Here is a 27,981-nt window from a genome sequence, read left to right on the forward strand (position 1 = left end):
CAGGAAGAGATGACTGAGAGGTAAGTTATCAACGTCTGTAAGTATTTGAAAGGAGGGTGACAAGAGGATGGATCCAAGCTCTTCTCAGTGGTGCCAAGCAACAGGACAAGAGGGAAAGGGCAGAAACTGACGCACAGGAAGTTCCACCTGAATATGAGGAAGAACTTCTTTTCTGTGTGGGTGACCATGCACTGGAATAGATTGCTCAGAGAGGTTGTGAAGTCTCCCTTACACAAGATATTCAAGATGTCTGGATGCAATCCTGTGCCATGTGCTCTAGGATGACCCTGTTTGAACAGGGAAGTTGGACCAGATGACCTACTGTGGTCTCTTCCAACCTTACCCACTCTGTGATTCTGCAACAAGGAAGGTGGAGTGCAGCAGGTGACCATGGGGAGCAGGGCGTGGTTCAAGCAGCCACCCTCCTCTAGGATGGCTCTGCCTCCAGCAGCACCTACTGAGACCCAGCCAGGAGAGCAGCAGCCTCTCAAGGAGAATTGCACGTTGCTCCCAGTACGCACTTTGGCCAGTTGTGCTTGCACAGAGGTTAACCTGGCTACAGCTTGACAGCCTGTTCGAGCCACCTGCAAAAAAAGTTGTCCCACACTGAATTAGCAGTGTTCCTGCCCCTTTCTCTCATCTTCTCAAACCTGTCACTGCTCACCATGCTTCCTGTGGACTGGTGGTCTCCTTAGGAAGAGCTGTCCTCTCAAACAGTCCCTGTTTAGTAGTCATGGCAGTAAGTCTGCTACCAAAGGCATCCAAAAATGGGAGTTTCTCAATGGTGTGGGTGATCTGCTGTTCTACGCTCACTGCTGGCATTGCAGAGAGTTGTGGTTCAGGCTGATCACTATGGCCAGACCTGAAATACTAACATAAGCCCCACTTTGGTACTTGTGCCCTTGCTGTCTCAGATTGAATTGGTATGTTCCAATACCACAGTGGACTGCTACAACGAATCATATACAGTAATTCAAAAAGGTGGTGAAGTAAAATGATTGAAACAAGCCATTTCTTTACAGATTCTGTTAACTTTTCCCAACTATTTAGTTCTGTTGAAATTTTTGCAAGAACTTGCAGTGTTGTAAGAAGTCAAGCCTCATTGTCCTCTTATTAAGAGCTAACTGTGTCCATGAAAACAAAGTTTCATGACTGTTGCTGTCGTGATTTGAGCAGCAGACGTAAACAGGGTCATCTCCAGCCATAGTGGGTGGATGTTTGGTTTATAGCACTGAGGTTAAGAGTGAAAGCGTGTGACTAAGAGCAGAAAACAGAGGAGTCTTTGTATACATCAAGAGCCTTCAGGCAAAACACAGAGAAGGAGAATGCTGACACAGACTTTAATGGAGAAAGAAAAGAGTCCATTATGAACGTTACAGAGAACATAATTCATTTAAGAGAAATCAAGATTTAAAGGACTTACAGAGAGGAATATGAATACTGATGTCAATGTGTCATGCCTGGTGGTTTGTTGTCAGACTTCATACGTGTTAGGGTACCATGCATCATGTCAGGTGGAAGACAACTCGCTACCAGAAACTGTTGTCCACTCTTTGTTAGATTCCTGTTGGAAACAGGTTTCTTTCAGTTCAACCTTTCAACAGGAACCAGCGATATGAACAATGAAACAATTGCAGCTCTTGCATTTTAACACCAACCTCCCAAATCTGTAAAAAATTGCTTTTAGGATGCCTTTTTCCTTCTCTATCCCCATCTCTCCACAAATAGAAATGGGGGTGGGGGGTGTGAGCAAAAGAAGGAAATGGGGCTGTATCTTATCTGAATTACTCAGGTATGAGAGCACAAGGAGAAAGCTGCTTAGTAGAGCTGTTTCCAAGCTTGCATATACATTGCAGAGACTGAGGACCGGCACATTTACTGCACCAAAAAACAATATTATGAGTGCTTGAAAAATATTCCCCAATCCATACACTATAGTGGCTTCTAAACTTCAGCAGCAGGAGTCATGAAAATAGAGTGCTTTGTGCAGTAGCTTGCGCAACCAAGGAACTTTCTCGTCCTCAGAGTGCTTTATTATTTTTAACGAGACAGGCTGAGCACTTCTTGATAAACATTTTTTCCTTGAAGTAGTAATCCTACTTAAACTTTTTACCTTGTCCCTACAGCATACAGCTAGGAAGTTAATAACAAAACTAATTTTCTCTTAAAGTGCTAGTCATGTTAGCACAGAAAGTGAGGGGCCATGGCTGGAAATAAATTGAAAGTGCCCTGTTAGTATGCAGGCTTAGTATTTTAAGAAAAAAAGCTTTTCTAAAGCACATTTTCTAGGATATCCAGTTTCTTTCAAACTACACACGCACAAAAAAAATGGTATTAATGTTGCAATAGGAATGTTCCAGCCTGTAGTGTTTGGTCCTGATGCCTAACCCTGAAAATGTTTCCATTTTCCTAAGTCTCTTTTGTCACAGGTGAGTGACAGACAGCAGGTCATGACAGAGCCAAACCAAAGAGCCAAGATTAATCTGGGAGATCTCAAAGGAAGGGAGGCTGTCCATACATCTGTGCACTTGCCTTTGCTTTGAGCAAGGTGCATCTGGGGTAGCATTACAAACCATTCCTTTTTTAAAAGCCATTCTTCAGTACAAGAATTATTAAAGCTTTTAAGAGTGAGAGTTTAAGTAATGGTGAGAATTTAACCACATGAAAATGAGGAAATTCAGAGCCAAGCCTGCCATCTAAGTCAATCTCATGTCTGTCCCCTCGTATCAGGGTGTTACAACAGCTTCTTTCATGGTCACATGAGGCTGGCCAGGGGACACACTTCTCACTAGATCTAATACAATGAAAAGAAAAACTGTCTTTTTCCCCCTGTGGTCTTAGATGCACATGTGGCTTTTCATACCATACACATCATGTGTTCTTGGAATGAAAGGCCCTTTTGTAACATGCACACACCAGCCGAGGCAACTTAACATCGGGTAGGATTGTTAACTCAGTTCCCTAAAGCCTCCCATGAACACTGTGGCAGCATTGCACTGGAGGAGGAACGTGGTTGAAGGAATTTGACCAGCTATATTACAAATAATTCACGATACACACATCACCATTGCTGCTCCACCCAGGTTAACTACTGTTACTTAATGGAGGTGGGTTTTCTTTATTGGAACAGAGGAAAACTTAAGGACAGGCCTGATGATTACGAAAACACGTGTCTTGCTGTGCCTGGGATGGCCGAGACGTTCTCATGGCTGTGTTTGAAGGAGTCATTACCACTCTGCAAGCACTCTCAAAGCCATGACCACCTTCCTCTGCTGCCTTTACGTCAGAAGACCAGTGAGAACCATACTTCCTCAGTAGGATCGCCAAGCAATGAGTGTTTATTCTCAAGGTCTCAATGCTTTTGAATGTACCTGCGTAGGCAGTAGGAAAGCAGTCATCAATTAAAGTTCACATTTTGCAAATTCAGAGGATGCACCTCATGTATGTCTTAACAAGAGCTTCCTGATTTGAAGCAGCAAGTTAACCGTGCAACTCCAAGGAGCAGCAGTTCTCTGTCCAAGCATGGGAATATATCTTCTTGAAAGACTATTTTATAAATCGAATTATGCCCTAGGAAAGCAGTCCAATCTGGAAAGGAAATCTTGTCTTTGTTGCAAGGCTTGTTATTAGGGTGCACATAAAATGATCTACCAGATATTTTCGAAGTTGAACAACACAAATTTTATCACTGATTTGGATAACTCCAGAATGGGCTGGCTGTGTAAATGCCCTCTATCCATTAGAAAATAAAACAAAGAACATAGACAAAGAATTTAACAATTTTATTAAAAATTGTACCAGTTATTAGAAAAAAAAATCCAAGTATTAAAGTATTAAAAAGCACCAAAGAAGAAAGCACAAAGCAAATATACTGCACAGATACAAAAACAAAAGGAGCTCTGCCCAGTCACCATTGGTACAGGCAGGAGTCCTGGAGGCACACAACCAAAATAAACAAAATGCTACATTCTCACTGGGTCTCAGTCCATGGCAAAGAAGGTGTGTGCACTTCAGGACTAATCCAGACAGAAATCTCACAGGAGAGCATCGGGTTTACTTCTGCAGCAGGACAGTATCATATTCTGGTGAATATCAGAAGTCATGGGGAAACCCTTCATTGAGGCGAAGTTTATTAAGTACATTGCAAATTCTAGCTCACCTTACCCTTTTTGTTTTCCAGATGAAGGACTCTCAAGCCTTTTTTTTTTTTTTTTAAAGTATCCCACCAAAGTAGAAAAGTCATGCAGGAAGCAGGAGGCATGAAAGAAGGGGGAAGAAAATGTGAATTCATATTTCACAGTATTTTCATCAGTGAATTTCACCTAGAAACATGGGAGACTGTACTACATACCATTGAAGAGAACAGAAGAGATACATGATTAATTTAACCAAAAAAATCCCCAACATCTACATACCCAAACTCAAATTTAGTGGCAGGATTTTCAAATGCACACAGTGGAAACAGACACACAAATCCCTTGCGTTATTTTGAAATTTCCCTTTTACAAGCCTAACTTCTGACATGTATTTAAGGAGATCCTGACAATGTTGTTTTTCCAATGCACTAGTCTCTCCCCGTTTTGTCATCAAATACTTCTTTCACAACAGTCTGATCAAAAACTGAGTTGAGGAATCTGTGATGATGCTCTCCTGGAGCTGTGTCCACAAACTGGGGAGACTCCTTTAGATTTAAGAATAACTTTATACATGCAAAATTTCCATAATAGATTTTAAAAACAGTTTAAGAATCTACCCTTCCCACCCCTCCATTCCCCAAAGGCAGCACAGAGTCTGAAGACAGAACCGAAACATGGCTTTAAAAAACAGCCCACAGACATTAGGTTTTGCTTCCCAGAAACCAACTTCCAGCATGGGATTCACAGGAAGAGACCCTCCTTTCTGTGGCTAAGGGGGAAGGTGAGGCACGTGGAAGAAAGAAGGGGTAGGGGATGTCAGACTGCATTCAGTTCAAGAACACACACCCACATACATGCGCACACACACACAACTACATTCCAGTGCATTGATGTGTTTGGTCTTTTCTGCTTTTCCTGGTGGAGAAGAACTGAGCTGTGTAACACCTGCGTGAACACATGCAAACCAAAGAAACAGAGACCACTGAAGTCTTTAGGAACTGTAAAAGATTGTCCTAGGACCTTTTATCAATTCCTTGAGGTATTTCTTCTTGCTAAAACAAAGGCAACAGGTAGGCATTTTTGCAAATGATCACAAATGCCAGTTTGAAAAACAGACTCTTTTGAAAGACATTATTAAAACCTTTGTAGTCAAATTATGCTAATACTCAATAATGCTCGGTTCATGTGCAGAGCTCCCATGAATATGAATGGGCACTCTATGGTTCTTTTACTTACAATCCCGCAGTAAATACTGCTGGCAAAACAAGGCAAGACCTCCACAAATCTGCATTCTCCTTTGATTCTAGCACTTATACTGAGTGCTTTCTCTATTTTTCCCTTTACATAGCACACCATTCAGCATGTCACAGTCTCACCATTCCCACAAGTTCAGCAGAGATATGGGACAGGACTAGCAGTGGAAGGGTGGAATTAATTGTAGAGTTGACAGGGCCACTTTGCAATAACTGCCTCAAGTAATTTTGCTTTTTCTTTAAAAAAAAAGCAACCTTTCTCCCTAGTCTATTAATGGTTAGAATCTGCTGTTTCCCAAAAGAATGCCAAGTGCCACACCGAATGAAGTTCCACCTTGGGTACAGCTCCAGTGACTGCCATGGAGCAACTCCAGCACTGCAGTAACCTCACATGCACACATTGCCCATATCCAGGCTTGAGAGGACAAAGTAAACAGCCAGTAGAAAGGAAGATGCCTTTGCAATCACCCTTTCTACATCAAGAAAGATTAAGTTCCTCGCCTCTATTCTCTTGTTGATACACAGCTCCAAAACAAAGGATGATACGGAAGTTTCTTTCAGGACTCCTCGAACAAGAGTTTAGTCAACAAATATTTAATAACAACCAGCTATTTAAACTGAGATATGTGATCAGTTATGCAGGAATTCAGTACTACCAGGGATTATCAGCACCTTGAGAGAAGGCTGCAGCCCTACACAGATCCATCAGCAACCCTTTCCATGCAGTTTCATCCTCTCCCCTGCCTTTGTTGTATCCTATTTGCAGCAGTTTGCAGCTATCCCTGGGCAGTCACTTTGTGATTACTGGCTCAGCTTTCAAGAACTGCAGGAAATAAAACTAAAGCTAACTATTCCCTATTAGCACCAGGCTTGCAGGATCCTGGAATGGGCAGGCTACAAGATATTCAAAAGGGTGGGCAGTTGGGAAAGGATAGGAAGAACGGTATCCCTCCAGGAAAGAGAGGTGAGGTCTGAAGCAATTTTGGAGATCTGGGGAAGGGAAGCAAGATATTTCAAGGCTGCTGGTACCATCAACAGCAGGTCAAGCTTTTCTTAAGAACTGTTCATTAAAATAGGCATTTGTTTTAGAAGAAAGATTCAACTCTTTTTTCTAAATTGTTAGACTGTAGTTTTACAGAGAGAAACAGTGTCCCATTCTTTTCACCAAAATGAACTAATACCTAAAAACCTGAGCATAATCGTTCACCAACAGGATATAAGCCATGTTCTTTGGAACTGTTTCCCCAAATAACTGACATGTCCATGGCCACACTGCAATAGCTACTCTGCAGGCAAGATCTCCTCAGTGGGTGCTCAAGAGGCCTTAGTAACAGAGAATGGGTGACACATACATGGGTGCTGTGCATCTGTGTATTTTTTGATAAATGTGTGAAATTTTCCCACTATTTTCTCAAGTAAGTGAGACTGTAAGTATGAAGTAGTTGCTTTTCTATATCTGAATAACCAGCCTGCCCCTCCAAATCTACATGAAGCAAAGTAAGACTTTTGGGTTGACAGAGCATACTTCCTTTCTCCAAGATATGCAGATATGAAATATAATTAAAATATATTATCAGTGGTTGTAAATCTCTGGCACCAGTAACCAACACACATATTGCAGGAAGTCGGCCTTTGTCTAGCATTAGCTCTATGTCTCCAATGAAGTATTGTTGTTCAAGTAGATTTTAACTTGAGACCCTGGCATGACCAATTTTGATAAGTCTGGGAAATACGGACTGGCAAAGATGTATCTTTCCCTGAGCCAAATGAATCTATTGAAGCAGGTAGCCTGACTGAGGAACCATTTCAGGTACTTGTTTCTCCATGTTAAGAAGAGTCTTGCCCTAGATAAACTGGTTGGGTCACAAGAACAGAAAGCACCAGTACCAGACCTATCTTTCCAGCTTACTGATCCAGAAGACAGGCCTTATTAGCCTGTTTGGCCGTCAAGTCAAGGCAGAGGGGAAGGGGAAAGGTCACAATGGTTTTTAAGTGTCAGAAGCAGTTGCTGAATTTTTATAGTTTGCAGGGCTGTTATGATGTAGCATTGACTGTTCCTGATAAAGGGGTCCTGGCAACCAGCGGGAAAATGCAAGCATCACATCCTAGGGCATGCCATGCAGGGAGGCAGCATTGCTACATTGCTTCCTGAGCCTCTGCACTCCTGCCTCTTAAAGACCTTCTCATTTAAGAGTCTTCTCCTTAACATTCAGCTCCTCAGGAGTCCCTAGTTCAGTCTGTGCTTGCACTACCCCTCAGGCTTTCCCAACCATTTAAGTCCTCTTTCTCCAATGACCAGCGTTTACATCAAGCAGACTGTGCAAAGCAAAGTATGGAAAGCCTCGTCTCTGTCAACATGGGCAGAGAGTGGCTTCCACACTGCTGCAGCAAAGTCAGCAACAGCGATCACTTAGATCACTCCGGGTAACTCTGTAGTGCACATGCTTAAAGAAACAACACAAAACCAAAAACAATACCCCCGCTAAAAAACCCTCCCACCCTCCCTCTCCATAAAACCCACCCCACAAAATATTACTTGAGATTCATTTACATGAATTATTAACCATCATGGACAAACATATTACTCTAGCTCTAGCTAGAAAAATAACATAAAAGGAGAAAAAAAAGTTTTTCTCACATAAACTCTCCTTATGTTGAAGGAGAGTGCCTGTGAGTATATGAAAGTGAAAAAGGCTTAGGGACCTCTTTCAGAGAGCTAAAGTACATTTTGCCACAGTAGAGCAGGATGCAAATTAAGAGAATAGGGCTGGGAGAGAGGGAGAAGGTCCAAATTCAATTCTGTTCAGCAAACTGTTACCAGACACTACAGTGCAATGATAAGATTACACAACTACTAGAGAAAGCATGAATTAGAGAAGAATATGCAGAGAGGGGTGGAGAAGGAAAGAGTATGTGCAAGTAAACTACTCTTCCGTACAGTAATGCTTATTTTTCAGAGTGGACCAAGAGTAGAAGGATTTCTCAACACCTGCAGTCAACATTTGTAACACAACTGAAGAGCCATTCTCTGGACAGCTCTGCCTCACGCTGCCTGTATCATCTGAGACATAGAACAAGGTGCAGTGGCAGTATGGAAATGGTAAAAAAAAATAAAATCTGTATTGCTTTTCTGTTTGTGTTTTACCCTAGTTGTCACTGGGTTTGTGAACTAAATATATTTAAGGCTACAGAAAAGTAGCTATCAATATTTAAAGCTACTTCCTTTTGGTAGGTTAATTTCCCTGTGCTGGTCCAATAGTGTCAGCCATATGGACAAACTTCTGAGTGCATACAAACTGGGAACTGCTAGAAGATCTCCCTTTAAGTAATATTACTGCTGCTAGTCAATATAAGCCTACAGCAGCCTCCAAACACTGCATAGTAGAGTAATGGACAGACTGCTTGTACAGTGTACATATCAGACTAGATACTAATTAATTTCCCTGTCAAATCCTGAAGCAAAACCATTGGATGCCTGGGATCTAAGCCTTCCTGATCAACCACACTATAGTAAAAGAAAAGAAAGACAAAAAAAAATAAACACCCATCATAAAACTAGTAAAAACATATACATTAGCACTGTAGAAGAATGACACTTGTGTCATATTGCATGGTTTTTGGCTTCATGCTGGCTCATGGGCACTGAGAACACTGAACTGGAAGCAAACAGTAGCAGAAACTACTAGTCAACAGCAACTCCAGGAAGGTTTAATTTTTTTCTATTGATGGTAATAACAAAGAACAACTTCATGTGAGAGAGCTGCAACTGGTGCCCAATGGAATGACTGAAGAGGTCAGATTTCTTTGTGATTTTCTCTCACAGAGGGTGAAATGAAATAAACAGTAACCAATGAAGAAAACAAGTAACCCCATGGATTTAAGCTACCTGAATGCTTTTCATTGCTAAAAATGTGGAGGCATTGAGCATCTCTGCTCTGGAAGATACCCAAAGTACATTTAGTCATCAATCCCAGGCATCATTTTTAACTAGCATAATTTTTAACTAGCAGCCAAAATGACACTCCTGCACTCTACCATCACCTAATACACAGGGCAGAGGAAGCCTCCCTTGCACAGAGGTCACCGGTGCGGGGAACCAGCAGCAAGCTTTACCAAACACACCCACATTCTGGCTTTCCTTTGACAGTGTTGGACAAGAGCTCCCTGCCTCGCAAGGCAGACAGCAGCAAAGAAGAGTCCATAAAAACACCCAAACTTGAAGACGAGTATCAGAAAGTCAGAGTCCTCACATCCGGCCGGCGGTGTGCAATGTCTCGCCCCCGAACCAGTGTTTGTTCAGTGCTCCCTGCAGACTGGATGCGGCCTGAAACAGGCGGGCGAAGCTCACCTCTGCCCAGCGTGGTTCCTGTTCGCCTCCGCGTTTAAGGCCAAGTTGTGTAGGAAGAGAAAAAGCTGCCACCACACTTGATTTCTGTTCTGCTGATGCTGTAGACAAGAACAGTTGGAGCAAGGTTATTTATATTTCTAAAATTGCAACATACCACTTCTCTTTTCCAATAACAACTCAGTTACACTTTTCAAGAGCAGACACTTTAATCCCATCAGCATAACAAGGGGGTGCAGCGAAGGATGAGGGGAGAGAGGGAAATGATAAGTTCTCCAGAAATAATTGTAGCTCTAACATTACAAAAAGAAAAGAGCAGACCCTTTATGCATTGTGCACAAGAGGATTAAACTTTTTTTTGCTTGTAGGATTTTGCAGAGTTTAGCCAAGTGCTGTTTTTAATCAGATTGGCTTCTGAGCCTTTCAAAAGCCCCAGCTGCATGAACAAACAACCTTTTTTTTTTTTTTTTTTAAAAAAAAAGCCCCCCTTCACCCCGAAAGTAAAAAAAAAAGAAAAAATATAACTGGTGATCCATCTGTAAGTGATTTGACACCGTGAAGGTCAAAGGGTTAATCTTCAATTTAAACCACACTGCTGAGACAGCAAAACTCTGATTTCATCTAGTACAAGAAAACACATTCGTGCACACACACACTCCCCACCCACCCTCCCCCCACCACATTTTCCTTCCCAGCATCTCCAAGATAATACTGCCCTTTTTATAGCCACTTTTGACAGTAAGCCATAAATAATCAGCCTTGGAGCCCTTTCCTACTGACTGGAGCCAATTAAACCTTAAGCAAGAACATACTTGAAAACACACAAAAACCCAAAACCAAGAGGTTATTTCAGGTCCCATTGTCAAGGAAGAAACATGGGAGTTGAGTTTCAGGGGGACACCAGACTATATAATGCAGCTTTGGGACAGGGACACTGCTCCTCCTTTTGTTATAGTAATAACCCCTGCAAAAGTGGCCTCGATTATACCCCCACCTTCCTGCACTTTAATGGCATCTCATACAAACAGGTGGGTTTCTCTTTACATTGCCCAGCCTGGGATACTATTTCACCTCAATAACCAACCCTCTGTTAGAAGTCAGTCTTCATTTACTCATCCAGAATTCCATATTTGCTAAGCAGACATGATAATTTCTGGAAAACAAAACAAACCGGCCCAAATCTCCACCCCCTCTCCCCCCTCCCCAAACCCCAGCAGACAAGGAAACAGAAGACTGGCTTCCAACAACTTAGTCTCAGTGCAGAGAAGTTCATAAAAGAGCACTGAAGCACATTATATGAACAAGATGTTTCATCTCAGCTTAGCCCAACAGGGCAGAACAACACGGTTGCAAGGCATTTTTTTACATTGATGCTTTAGAATTTCAAGATTTTTAGCTTTTTGTAGATTTTAATGTAGCTGTAGTTTTCTTTCACTTTAGACTGTTATTTTCTCACAGTTTGTGTGCCACATTCCTGAAGCTTCAGTTTAACCATCTTTTAACCCTCTTTTCAAGACAATAGATTTTTAGCAAGAACATTCTGTTGGGACATGCACCTGGACTGGAATAACAAGAGATATGGTAGACAAAGCAAGATAGAAGGCTCAAGACCCTTGGAGGGACTCCAGTGGGGCAGTTCTGAGGCTGGTACCAGGGCAAAAGGGGTCTTAGGATTGGATGTCCCCATTAGATATGATAATTAGTAAAAGATATAAAAGTGTAAGAACTCTGTATGTAGGCGCACCTTTGTACTCCGTGAGCCAGGCGGCCTTCATTAAAAGAGCTGCTCTCTATCTTATCTATACCTAATATTTTTTGGAGAATTTTTGCCTCTCATTTTAGGCAACAACAGAATCACAAATAAGAGAGAGTTGAAATTGGAGTTGGTGTATTGGAGATGTGTCAGCTCTTCAAAGCCCTCCCAAAGAGTCATTAAATTAAGTTTGTATTTCAGCCTGAGTAGATCTGTGCCATTTACATCAGAAGCACATACAAAACAGGCTTCAGAAAACCTGCATTCATCTTGCATCTTAGCAGTGGGTCATTATTCTTACCCTCAAGACTTAAAAGTGGATGTAGAAAAAATGGATTTAAAAGAGTTTACGCAGATCCCATTACACATTTCAACAGCACTGTGTTCGGAGCACAACCCACAGACAGTGGCTCTAGAGCCTGCTATCACCTCTTTCAAAATAACCAGCCCTGGGTTCAATCAGTCCTGACTGCCCAGGCATTTCTAGGCTTACAGGTGAAAACAATCTTTTATAAACTATCCCCTAGGGCTAAGTTAAAAAAAAACAACACCCAATTTGATCTCAAAAAGCAAGATGTTTTCTGTTTTGTTACTCATATCTCAGTTTGACCAGGTTTGTCCTTCCTCATCAAACTCCAGAGATTCTTCTCGTCCTCCTCCATACAGTCACACTCCTCCATACAGCCACGCTCCCAAACCTGCTCAAACATGCACATGGAACCACAGTGTCCCTATGACATCTAGATGTCATGTTTTTATCATGCTATTACAGCTAAGGCAGACTGCTCCTTGGGGTAGAATGACAATGAAGTGGCATGCAAGCATAACGTTGTCTTCTGCAGTTTCCACAAGTAGGGAACTATGCTAGGAGAGCACAGTGGACAAACATACTACCGATGCTCTGAAGACAATTTGCTTTGTCAGATTATTCTATTCTATTGGCAGCCAAGAGGATAAAAATGTCTTATAGAGACTTAGTAAGGGAAAGTCAAAAGGATGTTTAAAAATTGGTACAGAAATCCTAAACTTGAAATATACCTCAGCTTCACTGGTGGGCCCTCTTTAATGGAAACTCTCATGGAATTTTATAAAGTGGGTTAATTTGCAGGCAGACAAGAGCAGTGCTGATCTGGGATGTACAACTTCAACTATCCCACACTGTTGGGAGGGCAAACACATGTAAGAACTCCCATATTAATGTCCCACTTCATGTAGGAGGCCGCTTCATGCTTTTAACAGTTTTCCAAATATTCTGTCTCCTCCAAATTCTTCATCACCTCAGGAGAAAAGGATTACTTGCTCTTTGCAGTGATAGGTAAAGGACACCATGTTCTGGAAAACACAGTGGAACGACTGAGCTCATGCTCCTCCCATTTTTTTGAAGAGGAGCTTTTTGAGGAATGTATTGGGTTTTGTTTTTATTTTGTAAATAAGAGTTTTAGAGCTGTACTTTTAGACAGATTACAGACCTGAAGGATAACCAATGGGATGGGTATGACAAATAGCGAGAAAAACTCTAATATGTTTTTAAGTTCATGTGCTATTGTGATTATTTCACTGCCTCTTGAAGCCCCTTTTTTTGTACAGCATTTTTGTCCTTTTCCAGTTAAAAGTGTTTCCCACATTTGCTTAAGACACTGAAAGAGATTTCCATGCAAGAGCAGAATAGGAAATACTTTACCCTTGTTTTCCCCTGCCTATAAGAAGCATAACATCTCAAATAACTTTTTGAAGGACTTTGACACCATTAATTTTGTTTTGAAGTGAAAAAATAAAGCACTAGATTGAGGGCAGCTTTCCAGGTTTTATTCCTGTACCTAGGGCTTGCTTGTATTTCTGTGGGTCCGTATTCAACCAACATTTCCTTCCACAGTACTGTGATCCCATACACACTTTCACTGGCCAACTGAAGCAGCCCACTCATACTGTCCTCTCCTTATAGCAGTGCAGGAAAGTGAACTAGAGCCGGATAATGATTAAGGCCAGAAATAATCTGATAAATAAGTTGCCTTTACTATTGAATAGGTCATCCTAATCCATGGCATCGTGTAGTCAGGCTGATGCTTGTACCAGGACAACAGAAAGGTGGCTCGTGAAGAGGAGCAAGATGGGACTACTTGCTTCAGCAGTAAGCCTAGCTAATGGGGTTTAGAGTTATGGCTTCACTTCTGGGGTGATCTGCTTTCGGTGGTACTAATTCAATATGGGACAAGAACCATAGAATGGAAATGGCAGATGTTTTTTGCAGTAAACAATTTATGGAAAGAAATAAAATGTCCATTTCACAAGTTTCTGTATCTTTTCCCCAGACACGCCTCTGCCAAGATCAAAATTCTCAAATATTTCAAGACTGAGGGTTTTTTGGTGTAGTATAAATTAGTTACCAGGAAGGACAGAAAACCAAGAAGAGTGATTCCATTAATTTAGTAACTATTTTTTTTCATAGGTGATATGGTTTTGAGGCATTTTTTTAAGACTCATAACTATTGCAACACTGGTGTATAATTTCCCTAAGCTTCACTATGCCAATTTGTCCCTTATCAAAATAATTCAGTCCTCAGAGTCACTACTGCACAAAAGTATCAGGGACGAAGAGTTTGTCACCTCCATGCGGTAGTGACAAAATGACCCTTTTGTGGCTCCCTTCCCAAGAAGGAAAGAAGCCCCTTTTGCCCTCTTTACTAACTGTAACTAAAGAAGACTAGACTTGTGAATACAGTAAGTCAACACAAAGCTGGAAACACATAAAACCATTTCCTATTGCAGCTGCTGCTTTTTAAAGGGGATATCCTTAAGAGACTGTCTGTCTGAAGTGTTAACATGAATGCTTCAATGAGTCACAAGGAAAGGCCATTTTACAGGAAAAATGTCCTCTGCAGCAACAGTACACATTAGTGAAGCCTATTCCATGAACTATGCTGAACCAAAAGCCAGAATACTGGTAAACAAGCACAAAAAAACATGCAAGACTTTTACTGGAAGCAAATGAAAGAGGGACATGAGTGACCCGACATTTATTCCCTCCCCCTAATTAATTCCTAATACAGGTTCCACACTGTAAGCACACAGGCTTTTTACTCCTGCTGCGCCCTTGGACACGGTGATCAAGGGAAGATCAGGACAGGTTACGCACCCCAAAGAAAATGCTGTTCCTCTGACACAGCTCTGTGCATCCTTGAGCATAAATGTTAAAAGATGAGTAAGATTTACTTTTCCACCTGATACATATATGCCATTAATATCCCTACTTAAAAAAGTAAAGAATATGTTCATCATATACACACTGTATGTGGGTCTGGTACATTTTTATCACATACACAGCAGGGTACCTGTCTACCCTCTTGATGTCACAGGCAGCTTCTGACTTTGCTTCATAGCTTCCAGATGGTTAAGGGTCATATTCTGATCCCATCTTAACTAGAAGGATTAATATGGTCATAATGGCACTATTAGAGCAAAAGAAGAATAACAGCATGTGTGTACGTAAAAACATCATTCTTCCTTTAATGACTAATACAAGTATTAGCAACAAGTTGCTGGGGTTTTATTTATTCGCTGAATACAAAAATACTTGCACACTGGGAGCAGTTGCTGACTAATCTCCGAAGGCTGTTTTGGCTGCCAGGTGGCTGGAGGCATATTGTGCTACCACGAAATACGCTTTAGCTTAGAAAGACTAAAAAGTCACAGTCCCCAAAGCAACAGAGGTTACAGAAGGTGTCCCCCACTGGAGCAAGAAATGCAGGCCAGTGGAAGTCAAATACAAATCTTTCCAGCTGTGATTCCTAATGACCAAAAAATAATGCGTGTGTAAAAACTACAAGGAAAAAAAATGAGACAGTAACAGAGAAAAAAAAATGAAAGAGGAGTTTAGGGGCATGATTTCTTGTCGTGACACAGAGAGGAGGATGAGAGATCTTCCTTGGGGATCTGCACCCTTCTGGCTTGCAATAGCTCTTACATGGGACTAAATTTGTGGTAGAAGGAGGTGTCATCTCAAGTACTGCTTCCTTTCTCATGAGCCTCCATCAGACTTTGCATCAAGATAAGCAACACGTGTTTATGGAGAGAGCATATAGAGGACCGGGTGCTGCAGAAGGGATACGGGGCGCAGGAGACCCCCAAAAGCCAATTATGGGTGGCCCAGCCCAAGCTCAAGGGGCAGCATGAACTCCTGCTGAGGCGCTAGGTCTGAGCAGCAAACGGCGACGGCTGTTGCCCCAAACCTGCTGCCGGCACAGCTGCGCAGGTGAGCCCTTTCTCAACTTTCTTGTAGTTCAAAAACAAACATGCAGCCACTCGCGCTTTCCTCTCCGGAGCGGGCAGGAAGGGGAAGCAGACAGCCGCCATGGTAACAGCCAGCTGACGGCAACCTGGGAAGGGCAACCATCGGCCACCGCGTTCCCAGGCCCCCGGCCTTCCCCTCCTGCTCCTCCCCCGGGAGGGGGACAGGCTGGCTAATTTTCCACAAATACCGTAAATAAGGGACCTGCATTTCCACAGAGCCGCACCTGATACCACTTTCTACCTGTGGTACGAGGTCCGGGGGGATTCGCCCCCATGTTCTGGGGGGTGGTGGTGGTGAGGGTCCTGGAAGAGATGCCCAGGAGAGGACACCTCACACCCCCCAGCGACGGCCGGCAGCAGCAAGAGCGGGCGGGTTTGTTGACTCAGCCCGCATATGATGGGGCAGAGCTGTTCCACAGCCCACCGCGTCCATGCCCTGCCCTGCACGGGCCGCGGGACCCACTGACCTGTTTTGCATCCGTTTCCTCGCCAGCAGAAGGGAGGTGCTCCCAAAACTGTTCACTGCTGCGGAGACCCCCCCTAGTGATTAAAGTCTGCCTCGGGGTTTGGTTAAAATAACACTTTAAAAGTTTTTACAGGAAAAATATCCTGGCGCTGGGGGGAAGGAAGGGGGCGCGGGGCCGCCCGGCTGCGCGGGGAGGCGGCGGGAGGGCAGGTGCAGGGCTGGCGCCTGCGGGCAGCGCAGCCTCTCGTCAGCAGTGGCGATGACTCAGAGGCTAAATTTAGCGAGCGATATAAACACAGCCGCCGAGCACAAACACGGCCCGGCCGGGCCCTCGCACGCACCGCCCGCTCCTCCTCGCGCCGGCCTCCGGGGCCCGCTGGCCCTCGGGGGCTCCAGCCCAGGGTCAGCACCTCCTCAGGTCAGCCTTGCGCCAGGGAAAACCTAACTTGGGTTAGCAGGAGTTGCCTCACTACTTTTATTTTTGGGTCACCATTTGTTCTGCTGTGGTCCGGTCCTTTGAAATTGGCAAGGGTAGCTATCGAGGAGAAACAAAAAAAAAAAACCACAAATGGAGAGTATAAAAGGCTGGCGGGACATTCCTCCTCAATGGCTTGAAACAAAGGAGGACTGCACTTGGGCACTTGCTTTCCTGCCTTTCCACCATAAAATTTAATTGAGTAAAATACAAACACACACTCCTCACCATAAATAATCAGTCCAAACATCTCATCATCCCCCTCGGAGTTGGCACTATCTTAATAAGATCAACCAACCTAAGCGGAGGACTGGAGGCAGAACAACTGGGTTCCAATGAGCAATCTTTACATGATCTCAATCAAGTTATAACCTGCATTTTCTAGTCTCCCACACTAAAAAAGAAGTGGGGTATTACTTCTTAATTGAAAAATAATTTCTCAGCTGTCACACTGCTACAAGGGCAAAGCATGTTACCACTGTCACAGCCGGCAAAGTGCTCTGAGAGCTGAGGAAAGGCAAAAGAGCCTGTAGAGACTACAGGGGTTGTACTGGAGAAACATCAGCACTGAACATTAACGTCACTGCACTGATGTTAGAAATACTGCAAAACCATTCACCTGTGCTGTCCCGGAGAACTGTTTTGTTCTCTTTATTGTGGGCAGTCTTGGTCTTTTGAGGTTGTGGCCATACTGCCTGAAGACAGCGCAGTTCTGTGTCTGGCAGGGTGAAGGATTCACGGTGCACCACTGCATAGAGCTTGCAGGGCTCTCCTGCCACCCAGCTCCCTTATCCTCTACCCACTTCCTCTACCAGAGCTAGGCAGGAAGTTTTGCTTTTTAACATTATCCCCTATTTTAAGCAGGAACAAACCCATAATATATTTAAATCTCTTGTCAGCTGAAAGCATGGAGAAGAAGGCTAGATTAGGCTGATGCAAAAGTTTTGTGGTTTTTATTTAACTGATACACAGTGGTTGTATGTGACTTGCATCAAGAGTTTGCATAGCCCAGCCTCCAACAGCAGCATTACGTGGCTGCCTGAGGAAAAGCTGAGGGCAACTACATGCAATAGGTCCCCCTAATACTCTTTCAGCATCTAACTAGTTTGAGCTTAGGACTTCCCGAGTCAGATCTGGTTTCTGTTTATTTAATGTCTGCTTCAGTGGCCATAAACTTGTCTCGATTCCCCTTGAACTCAGATAAAGCACTGGGATGCACAATATGCCTTGACAAGGAACTCCACAGAGCTACCTGTTTTATGAAAAAAAATACCTCATTTACTTTGAACTGGCTCCTACTAGCTTGACTTGATTTTTCCTAGTTCTTGTACTGGGAGAAGCTGGTCTATCCATCTCCTTCATGTCACTTTCAATTTCTGTTTAATATTGCTTCCCTCTTGCTTTGTGTCTTTTTTTGGGCTTAGCAGTCCTAGCCCATTTTTTCATTTTTCATATGGAAGTTCCATCATCCTTCTTGACTTTCTCTGAACCTTTTCAGAGATGCAATTCTGCTGCATCATTTTGGAAGAAGAAAAGCAGAATTGCATGTAACATTCAAGATATGGGAGAAACATGGATTTATACAGTGGCATAGCTATGTACTTTTCTCAGTTTCTTAACATACCAAAGAATATAATTTCAGATCAGATGTGAAAGGGTCCAGCAATTTTCTGTTAACCTAAATGTCAAGTAATCAGCTCCACAGGCAGCAGGATTTCAGAACGGGTGCTAAGCAAGGGGCAATAGGTTGTTGTATCATTTGTATGCATAGGGGAAGGTGCACTTCCAAGCCCACCTCTTCCTTCATTGTTATTGGTCAAAATGGAAAAAAAAAAAAAAAGAAAAAAGAAAATTTAACAACATTAAGCAAAAAAGTGTCTCCACTTCCTCATATCAAGTTTCTGACACCACTGACCATAAGAATTCTTCTTCCCCCTATGGCAACCTCCTTTCCTCAAGCCTAGGACTCCAGTTCTGTAGCCCACGAGAACTTTGTTTTACATCTCAGTCTTCCCAACCTCACACTCACTCTACCCCCTGCCCTCTAAACCAGGCTCACTCACTTCAGGAGTTCACTCCCTCACCATGCTCCTGCATCCTCAGCTGGAGATTCAAGTCCTGCGCTGATGGGCAACGTGCAGAAAGTGGAGCTGAAGAGGTGACCCACTGCTGTGCACAGCAGCAGCAGGGACCAGCAAGCACTAGCCAGCTGGGAAGATCCTGAAACATACTGACCTGCTAGGGAAACAAAAGAATGAAAACACTTACCCAAGTCTCAACAAGACTGCAGGTACAAGTAAAGTATGCAGCTGCCGGTGCTACAGGCTCAGTCGCAGGACAGTCAGAGTCTCTGCACTACATTATTAGGAAACTTTTCTGAAGATTTTTCCTAAAACATAAAGTCATTATAAAGAATGGTTTCCTGCAAACAATACTAGTGTAAAAAAAGCAACTGTTAAAAATTCCGTGGTTGTCCCTTAATAAACAATGAAGAAAAGCCTGATGAAGTTTGTGATAAATGATGCACATGTAGCACTGTGTGCCCACTCTCTCATGCCAATGACTTTCCAAAGAGACGCAGACTCCTGTTGCATAAGCAGAAGTGTCTCAGAGGAGGCTTTGATAACTCTCATGAGAGACAGGGGAAAAAATATGCAAATTTTAACAGGTTTCACTTTCAAAGGAAAATAACATTTCCTCCTGGATAGGAGGAAATGTCATTGTCATTAGGTTGAGGCAAACAGGTACATGCCTAGTTGTCTGCCCACAGCCAGTATGGATGCAGGCATTTGTGTTCCACAGGCTGCTCAAGCCTGTTTGCAGCAATGGTGAGAATTATTTGCTGAACCAACTGGGGAATTCAGAGAAACAAAGTTTTCTATAGCTAGATCCACAGAGGCTTTTTGAGCATGGTCAGCATATCCAAATCAACTGCAGGATTCCTGATGTGTTGGAAAGGGGCTTTGTTGTTGTTTGTAATGCACTTATTTACTCAAGAAAGCTCAGCTCTGATTCAGCATCTGGTTCTCATTGAGGCTCAGCTTTTTTTAAACCAAGCTTTCCAGATGGGTTGACTGAAGCACAAGGAGGTCAAGAGACTTGTCTGAGGTCATACAGCAAGTCAGTGGCTCTGCTTGGACCTGAGCCCAGAACTGTTCAAGGCTACCACTCCTTGGCTCTTAAAGAGACAATTTTATCCCCTGTGAAGTGATCTTATCTCCATGAAGAAGAGATGCAATAAAAGTAGTCCCCTCAAAGCTGCAGCCTGCTTAAAAAGAGTTATTTTATTTGGAAAAAAGCTGTAGCATTCCAGTGTCTCAATGGAGCAAGTCAAACTGAAGGGGTGTGATACTGATATACAGTGTCATCCACCCCACCCCTGTATAACCCTGTGCTCCTCTGGGGTGGCTTTATGCTGCTGCCACTGCTGTCCCTGACTGTCTACTCACATCCCAGCTAGCAGCACATCATGTCGTGAAATACACTGTTGGTTCAGCACAGATTGAAGCCCCTCCTCGAGGCAAGGAAACTTAAGTTCACTCAGGACCTGAAGCAGAGCCCAAGCACTTATTGCCACAGCCTGGGCATATGGGGTGTGGGCAGCACATCTCAGCCAACCAACCAGCAGATCCCCTAAGCTCAGCTCTGTTCTCCATAATCTCAGAGTACAGTCTTTAAACTCAGCCACAGACTGGGCTACAGCAAGCAGTTCACAGGCAAAGGCACACTTGCTCCAAACCAAGAAGGAGGTGGGAGGTCCTGGGTTCTCCTGAAGAAAACACGGCTTGGCTCTAGCTTAGTTTTCCAGGGGTAGGGTGAAAAAAGTACAACGGGGGAACTTTGCCAGAAGCAACACAGCTTCAGTTAGGTAAGAGGTAGTAAAGAACTCAAGAAAACACAGATGAGTCTCGCATGTCATTCTGCAGAACTTTTGCAAACTGGATCAACCTGTAACAGGCTCTGCTACTTAGGCACACAGGGGGTTGCTCAAGCTCCTCTTACAATAAATTCAGCATCTTAAGGAGATGAAAGCCACAGAGTTCTAGGGAATGTCGCGTTATTGCTCTAGCACTGTTCTAAAGATGAAAAAGCCAGGTTTTAAACTACTTTTTTCTGTTTAACATATTAATAGGAAATGAAACTCTGAAAATGGTGTACATGCCAAAAGCAAGCATAGGTGCAGCCAACTTTCTTATTCTTACAAGATGCATACCCAAGAATCTTTTGTATAGCCAAGAACCACAGAATAAATACCATTTAGCTCCAGAAGCCCAGGGAAGAGATAACAGTGACTCTCCAGGGTTCCCAGTGTGGGATGGGGTTAGACCATGCATGCAGCTGAGTCCAATGACAACTCAGTGACGTCAACCTCAGCAGCTATTGCCTGCTCAGTTTCTCTCTCAGCCAGGGATGTACATTAACCAGCAAGTTTTGTGTCAACACAGACTTGCTGCTGCAGCAGGAGAATGGGGGCCATACCTCAACTGCTGGAGAGTCTCACAGAACTCAAGACCCATGAGAAGGCAACTCTTGAGCTAACTGGATGCACTATTCCAATACTAAAAGTCTTTCCTACCTCCCACTGAAAGGGCACACGTTTTCTTTTCCCAGGTTCACAGATAAGATGTTTTGTCGGCTCCGAAAAGAGGCACAGCTTGTTGAAAACCAGCTTGCTCTCTCTCGGAACTTCACAAGACCACACTGGTGTGACTAACTTTGTGGTATTTTAAATCTGATTCAAGACACCACTCTGGAAAGTTGGTTTTGACCAAATGTTTGAGACAAGCTGGAACAGGGCATCCAAATCAGGGATTAGTTTCACAGCAAGATAAATGACAGCCCAGTTTTTCATGTCTCAGAGGCTTCCCCTTCCAAACCACAGCACATTGTGAACCAGTTCACGTGTCTCCAGGGGCAGACCGCTTGCTTCTTCAGCAACGGGCTAGGACAGAGGGGCTTCTGCACAGGGGATCTCTGCCAAAAGCCAAAGGAAATCCTCCATGCAGGGCTAGGAGGGAAGGGATTGGGCATGACAACAAAATACTCCATGGGGAACAGTGCCTTGGACACCAATATGTGGCTCAGTACTCAGTTTTCCTGACAAACAAGAAGGAATCCCTTAACAGATCCAAATGCCAAGGCCTATCCCAGGGTCAGGCTGTGGATAACCACTGGCTGAACTACTCTGTCCTCAAGTTAAGTTTTCAGGTTGTTTTGGTTTGGGTGTTTTTTCCTTATGCTTTGTTTTCAAATTCAAATGGCCGAAGGCCCTCGCTCCCGTCCCCTTTACAACTTGTTGCTCTTCCAGTTCAAACAAAGAGCGAAGCCCCTCCTCTGCCGGGCCCCAGGGGCCGGGCCGGGCCGCCCAGCGCAGCCGGACGCCTTTGTTTACTACGGCTCCCACACGTCGGGCTGGCCGCCGGCCCTGGCAGCGGGGCCGGGCGGGCACCGGGAGCTCCGGGCCAGCAAAGAGCCCGACCCCGGGCAGCCTTAGTGGGGCCGGTTCGGGTGGGAGCTCCTGGACGCGTTTCCAAGGCACAGACATCAGATATGGACACTCCCCCGAGATGAAAGGGGTCAAGTTACAACCAGTTCCACCAGTTCAGTGCAGGGCTCCTCCGGCGGGATGGTTAAACCTTCCCTTTCCTGCGAGAGCCTGGCGAGGGAGTGGGGTCTGCAGCTATCGCTGGCGAAAAGGCGCCACCGCGGAAAACCCCATTCAACCACAAACAACACGTGTTAAAAATCTCGTGGTAACTCGTTATTCCTGCAGTTTGCTAAATGACGTTCATAGCCCCATCTACATTTCTACAGAGTAATATTCCTTTTACAGTTTCTTTAATCCTCCTGCTATTAGGAGATGAGTCGCAGAATTCCCTTATGTCTCAGATGACACAGAGAGGATCAAACCTTTGCCCAGCCACAAGCCAAATTCTCTGGCCAGGACAGAGATCCTCACTTACCTTTGAGAAGGGCTGCAACAGATCCCACAGTTAACAGAGCAGCAGCTCACTTGGAGTGAGATAAACTTTCTGTCCCCCTCTGAAGTCAGCAAAATTTCTTCATATATAAGCAGATACACACTCTCCTTGTTGGGCTTGCATAGAAGTGGCAAACTATTACCTACTGCCAAACCTCTGCAACCTCTGACCAGCTCTCCATGGGCTGAGATTTCCATTTACTCAGCAGGGGAAGGAGGGCAAGGAAGAAAGAATCAGGGATTTCGGGGGTGATGGTTATTTTGTTTCTTTGAATAGCAGGGTTTCTTTTTTCTTTTCTTTTTTTTCTTTAAGAAACAAAATCAAGAATCTGGAGTGTGGTTTTCAGACCTGATGGCACCTTACAGCTGTCTTTTGTTGTGAGGAAGTTACAAGTCTGAGATGCTAGCTAGGACTGTCTGACAGAGGAGCTGCTAGCAAGTCTAGCATGATCTAAATATACTTTATAACATTACATAGAACTACCCTTAGACAACAAGGAGTGTCAGAACAGACTCCAGGCTTCTTGTTATCTCCAAGATGAGGAGCTGACATAAGCCACAGATGGCCACTTATTCCACAGAAGACAAGACGGTGGTGGTGACGAAAGTGGAGAAGAAGAGTAAAAGCTATAATAGAAAGAAAGCAGGAGATCCCTGGGAAAAGCCTCATAAACCCCGCTGCTAATGAACTGGAAGAGCTGGAATAGCAGCAGCTAACACAAAATAGCTACCTTCCCAGGCAGAAAATGGAATCCCACACATTCTCTTCCCTCCACCTTGCCAATCTTTAGGAAGAGCCAGCAATCTAGCATAAGCAAAAATCTATCAGGATACTCCTGCCATTTTATTGCTGTTGGCATTCTGCTACCTGGAAGTACAGCCCACTTAGCTAATGCCTGGAGCCAGTCTTCTAGAGTACCACTCCTGGATAGGTAAATCCCCATCTTCCCCTCCAGAGACACCCTACCCTCTGTATGTGGAGCCGGTGGAACTGGTCGGCAATGCACTGCAACTTCCGTGCAATCTGCACCTCAGCACGTGCTTCCTGCTGACCTTCCTGAGGTTCCTCTTGGAGGTGTGGATCCAACCCAAAGCCAGCTGGAGGGACATGTAAACGGTAACCAGCATTCCCTACAAAGCAGAGATCAGAAGAGTAATTCGTCCAGTGCGAAGATTACCTTTTCTACTCAGTACGCTTCATGTAGGAAAGAGCTGCACATAATCCTAAATTTTTGACTCATGTAAAAGTCCAGTTCCTGAAGCCCAAACAATGACTGTGTACTGTAATCATGGAGTAAAACATTTGCTCAGCTTTGAAATAGACTTATATAGATTAAGCAGAGCATTGTGTTGCTTCCCATAGTGAAATGAGTGGCAGGATCTTACAATTGGTTCTTTTTGCTTGTTTATAGTTCAGTCAAGTCCTTGGGTTTTTTTGATGACAGTTTTGCAGTTTTAGAAGATCTCTGCCTCAAGCTGTCTCCTCTTAGAGGTTGCAATATCTTTTCTCTCAGACTTTTCTCAGTTTTCTGGCATTTAGTGGTACTGATTTGAATTAAAGCTTAATTGGATACACAAAACTGAACGGTGTCACATCAGTTGCTAGTAAAATACTGCATGGACATGCTATTTATTCAACAAGTTTAACTCTGGTAAAGAGCCTAAAAGCTCTAACTTTTTGCATTTCCCTCTTTCCACTGAAAACTTCTAGGAGTCTTCCTATGCAGATGAGACCAGTAGTAGTTAAAAAATATAGGCAAATTGTAGCATATAAGGTACAGTGAGCACTTGAACATCTAGCAGTAAAATCGAATGTGATAAAATAAAGCCAAAAAGCGAAAGAGAGGGAATATCAAAGACAGCAGAAGCAATGAGCAAGTGCCTGGTTCCTGCAGTGGACAAGCAAAGGTAAGAAAATAAGTTGTCTTACTTGAGGGAGTTGGACCAAGGCAAAATAATTTCAGTCCTTTAATAACATGCCCTAATGAAAGAAACCTTGCTTGATTGGGGAAATGCTAAAGGGACAGTTTCCTTGCTGCAAAGCTAATGACACTGGAGTGCTCTTACCATAGAAGAGTCTCCGTGGCTCTTCAGTGACTCCACAAGGCAACATAACATCCTGACTGGAAGAGGACGGGCTGAGTGTTTGAGTTGCCTTGTCCTGCTGCTCAGGATGCCTGATACCGGGACCACAGCAGTGTGTGAGGGGGAATAGTTGAAACCTCCCCAGAAGGCAGCTGTAGGACTGGTTCTGTGTGAAAAAGCCAGTTGCAGTCATCTCACCAGGCTGACCTGCAAGTCCAAAGTCATCAGAGTGAAACACGTCATCGTCCAGCCCATCCAGGCTAGAATAGTCCTCTTCCAGGTAGCTGGGGCGATCCATTGCTCCTGCAATAAAGGGACATTAGAGGAAACAGCTAAGACACAGCAAGAATGCTGTCCAGGAGATAATACCTTCTGCTCCAACAATAAAACATAACTGTTTTTACCACACCTCCCTCCCAGTGCTGCCCATCTGCATGAGCAGGAGAGGCGAGTGACCTTGTGGTGAATGCCAGAAGTCCTCAAGTGGTGGGCCAGAGAGAGACAAAGTTCGCACATGTAACAGTCCACCAACAGCTCTAATTCTACAACTGCTCACAAGTAGGTAGCCAACCCCCAACCTCTCAGCACATGGAAACTGAAAAGACATTGTTTTAAAAGGCAACTCCAATCCTTCCAAAAGCCTTGTGGCCAGTCAGCTTCTTTGGGGTCTGCTTTGCTTTAGCCTGCTGTATTTGAACTTTATGGTATATAGATCATTCACTTTTTCCTACCTATTGGTTATTGAAGAAGAACTCCTGTAATCACAAGGCTGCAGGGCCAGATTTTTAACAAAACCCAGCGGTTGCAAAACTCGAGAGCTGGCAAAGCCATTTCTGTGAAGCTCTCCATTACTTGTCCCTGTGAGAGCCAACTTTCCTTTCAACTTCTCATTTCCTCCCTCAGCTCGACTTAAGACATGTCCCAAACTTGGCAATGCAGTCACTTCTTTACCCCTCTTACCCTCAAGCCTACATGCACTGTCACTGCAGTGGTTCACCCTACTACTAAAGAAAACCATTGCTGGTCTCAGTGTTTAAAGCAGGACTTCTGTCGTTGCCACAGTAAACATTCCTGAGCTCTGTTACAGTACAGAGTTGGACTAATATGGTGGATAGGAAAAACCCCCATAAGCCCTAAATCATTATTTAAGAGTTCTTTGCAAACGTAAAGCATATAGAAGCAGAATTACCAAAAATGCCACAAGTCCCTTTACTGTTACCTGTGCATCTAACCCAATTGGAAGACAGACTCCTAAGAGATCCATCTCCAGGATTTCCACCCAATTCCAAACAAGGCAGTGAAATTCAACTCTTCATGTCTCTTCCTTTGCTCTGGTTTGCGAAGCATTTAACAGAATGGAAGACTAGCAAGAGGAATTTCAGGCCTGAAGGAGACATTAATAATAATTTTATAAGGATGTGTTCAGCACTGCCCTTGGTGCTCCCATCTCCTCGCAGGTGAGCAGCACTCAGGACACCAGTACTTTAGAGGAGACAAAGGGACTGAGCAGTGCAAGAACTATTTGTGCAGGACTCTAACTTGGGGGCACTATGGTTATTTAAGTTGCTGCATCTCAGCAGTTCACTCAGCTGAGCAACAACTCCCAAAAGTGTGTCTTCAGAGCAGAACAAGTACCAGCCCCACAGTTGGTCCAGCTCTGCTGGCTGACAGCAGTGGCACAGCACTCATAGCATTCTCATCCATGGCTTAAAGAAGCATACCGAAAGGAGTTACGGGCCCCAAGAGGCACTCATGGATGATCATCTGTCAGCCCCGCTGGGATACGGGCATTCCTCAAAGAAAGTGCAGCAAAGGCACAGAGCAAACACTGAACAAAAGAGGGTTTAGAGAGCAAGAAGTTTAACTCAACCTCCTGCAATACAGTCCGACCTTTTTTGAAGAGCTCCTCGGAAATGCCGAAGAGAGAATGCCGAGGCAGCGTGAAGGATAACTCATCCTACAACTCACTGAAACTCCCTCCACTCCCTCCAAACGCAGCTCACGCCGGGAACCGCAGACACTGGACAGCTCGGGTTCTGGGGCTCTGCCCGACGGCGGGCGCACGGGCACGGGAGCTCGCGCGTCCCCGGCGCCGTGTCCGACCCAGGGCGCTTCCTTGGCCGAGCCAGCGGCCAAACCCCGCCGGCCGGGGCCGCCGCACGCGCGCGCTGACAGGCGGCGGGCCGGGAGCGGAGGGAGGGCTTAGCGCACACGTGCGTGCCAGCGTCCCAAAACAAAGCTGGCCGGCCTCGCTTCGACACCGCCGGCCGCCCTTAACTCCTCCCCGCCCGGGCTCCAGCCTCGCAGATGTGCCCCCAGCCAAGAGGTTTAAACGCGGCTCCTTCGGGCAGCGCCGCAGGACGAGGCACCCGAGCCCTGCGGGACGGCCCGAGAGGGGCAGCGCTGCCCGCAGAATCAGCCGCCGCCTGCATCAGCAAATCGCTGCCTTCCCGGTGCCAGCCGAGCTCATTCCCAGCCCGCCCGCTCCTTCCTTCTCCTCGCTTCCCCGCAGGCGCGGGACTCCGGGCAGGACCGGCCGGGCGGGGGTTTGCCCCGAGGCGAACCCCCTTCCCTGTCCCGATCGCGCCCGGCCTCGGCGCCGCGCTGACCGGAGACGTGGCTCAGAGCGGCCAGCCCCAGTGGCGAAGGGGCTTTCTGGGCACTCACCGAGAATCGGGACGGGCGTCCCGCGGGGACGGGGCGTCCCGGGAGCCGCGGCCGCCGCCTCCTCACGGCCAAAGTGCGGCCGGCGCCGCCGGGCGCGCCGCGAACAGCTGACGGCGGCCACGCCCTCCAGGGCGGCCCCGCCCCCGCCCCGCAGCCAATGGGCGCGGAGGGGCGGGGCCGCCGGCGCGCGCGAGCGGCGGGGGCGAAGCCGCTCCGTCCTGATCCAGGTGGGAGAGGGGAGGGAGTCGGTCCCGGTCAGCTCTCAGCGGGACGGAGGCGTGGAGCCGGGATCAGACCGGTCCCGCAGCCCGGCAGTCATCCCCGGCCAGGGGCTGAGCCACCCGCACGCTGGGCTAGTTTTAACTCTGATGGGAGTATGACTCCAGCTAGTTATCTTTCCTACAAAACCCTGATTTCTTGGCTTTAGATGAGTTAGAAAGTTCTCTTTGACTTGTAAAGTCTGAATGCTGAGGTGTGATGGTCAAGGAGTCCTTCGCAGCATGTCGTGCTTCGTAGTGTAGATGAGTAGCAATA

The 27,981-nt window shown here is 45.1% G+C and overlaps 1 protein-coding gene across 2 annotated transcripts; it reads right to left on the bottom strand.

Moving 5' to 3' along the window:
• Window positions 1–1,333: 1,333 nt before the first annotated feature.
• Window positions 1,334–27,521, bottom strand: BMF (Bcl2 modifying factor). Of its 2 annotated transcripts, XM_027642142.1 has the most exons (6): window positions 27,448–27,521; window positions 26,000–26,164; window positions 24,763–25,083; window positions 23,663–23,826; window positions 9,738–9,835; window positions 1,334–1,564 (listed from the first exon to the last, which is right to left on the bottom strand). In XM_027642142.1, the coding sequence occupies exons 3-6, from the start codon at window positions 25,076–25,078 to the stop codon at window positions 1,447–1,449; spliced, it is 696 nt and encodes a 231-aa protein (XP_027497943.1). In that variant the 5' UTR covers window positions 25,079–25,083; window positions 26,000–26,164; window positions 27,448–27,521; the 3' UTR covers window positions 1,334–1,446. The 2 variants fall into 2 exon arrangements, with proteins under 2 accessions (XP_027497943.1, XP_027497944.1); XM_027642143.1 differs by lacking the exon at window positions 26,000–26,164 and having other exon boundaries at window positions 27,448–27,508.
• Between the last annotated feature and the right edge of the window lie 460 nt (window positions 27,522–27,981).

The sequence above is a fragment of the Corapipo altera genome, unplaced genomic scaffold (genome assembly GCF_003945725.1).
Source record: "Corapipo altera isolate COAL_440 unplaced genomic scaffold, ASM394572v1 23b, whole genome shotgun sequence".
In the NCBI taxonomy this organism is placed as follows: domain Eukaryota; kingdom Metazoa; phylum Chordata; class Aves; order Passeriformes; family Pipridae; genus Corapipo; species Corapipo altera.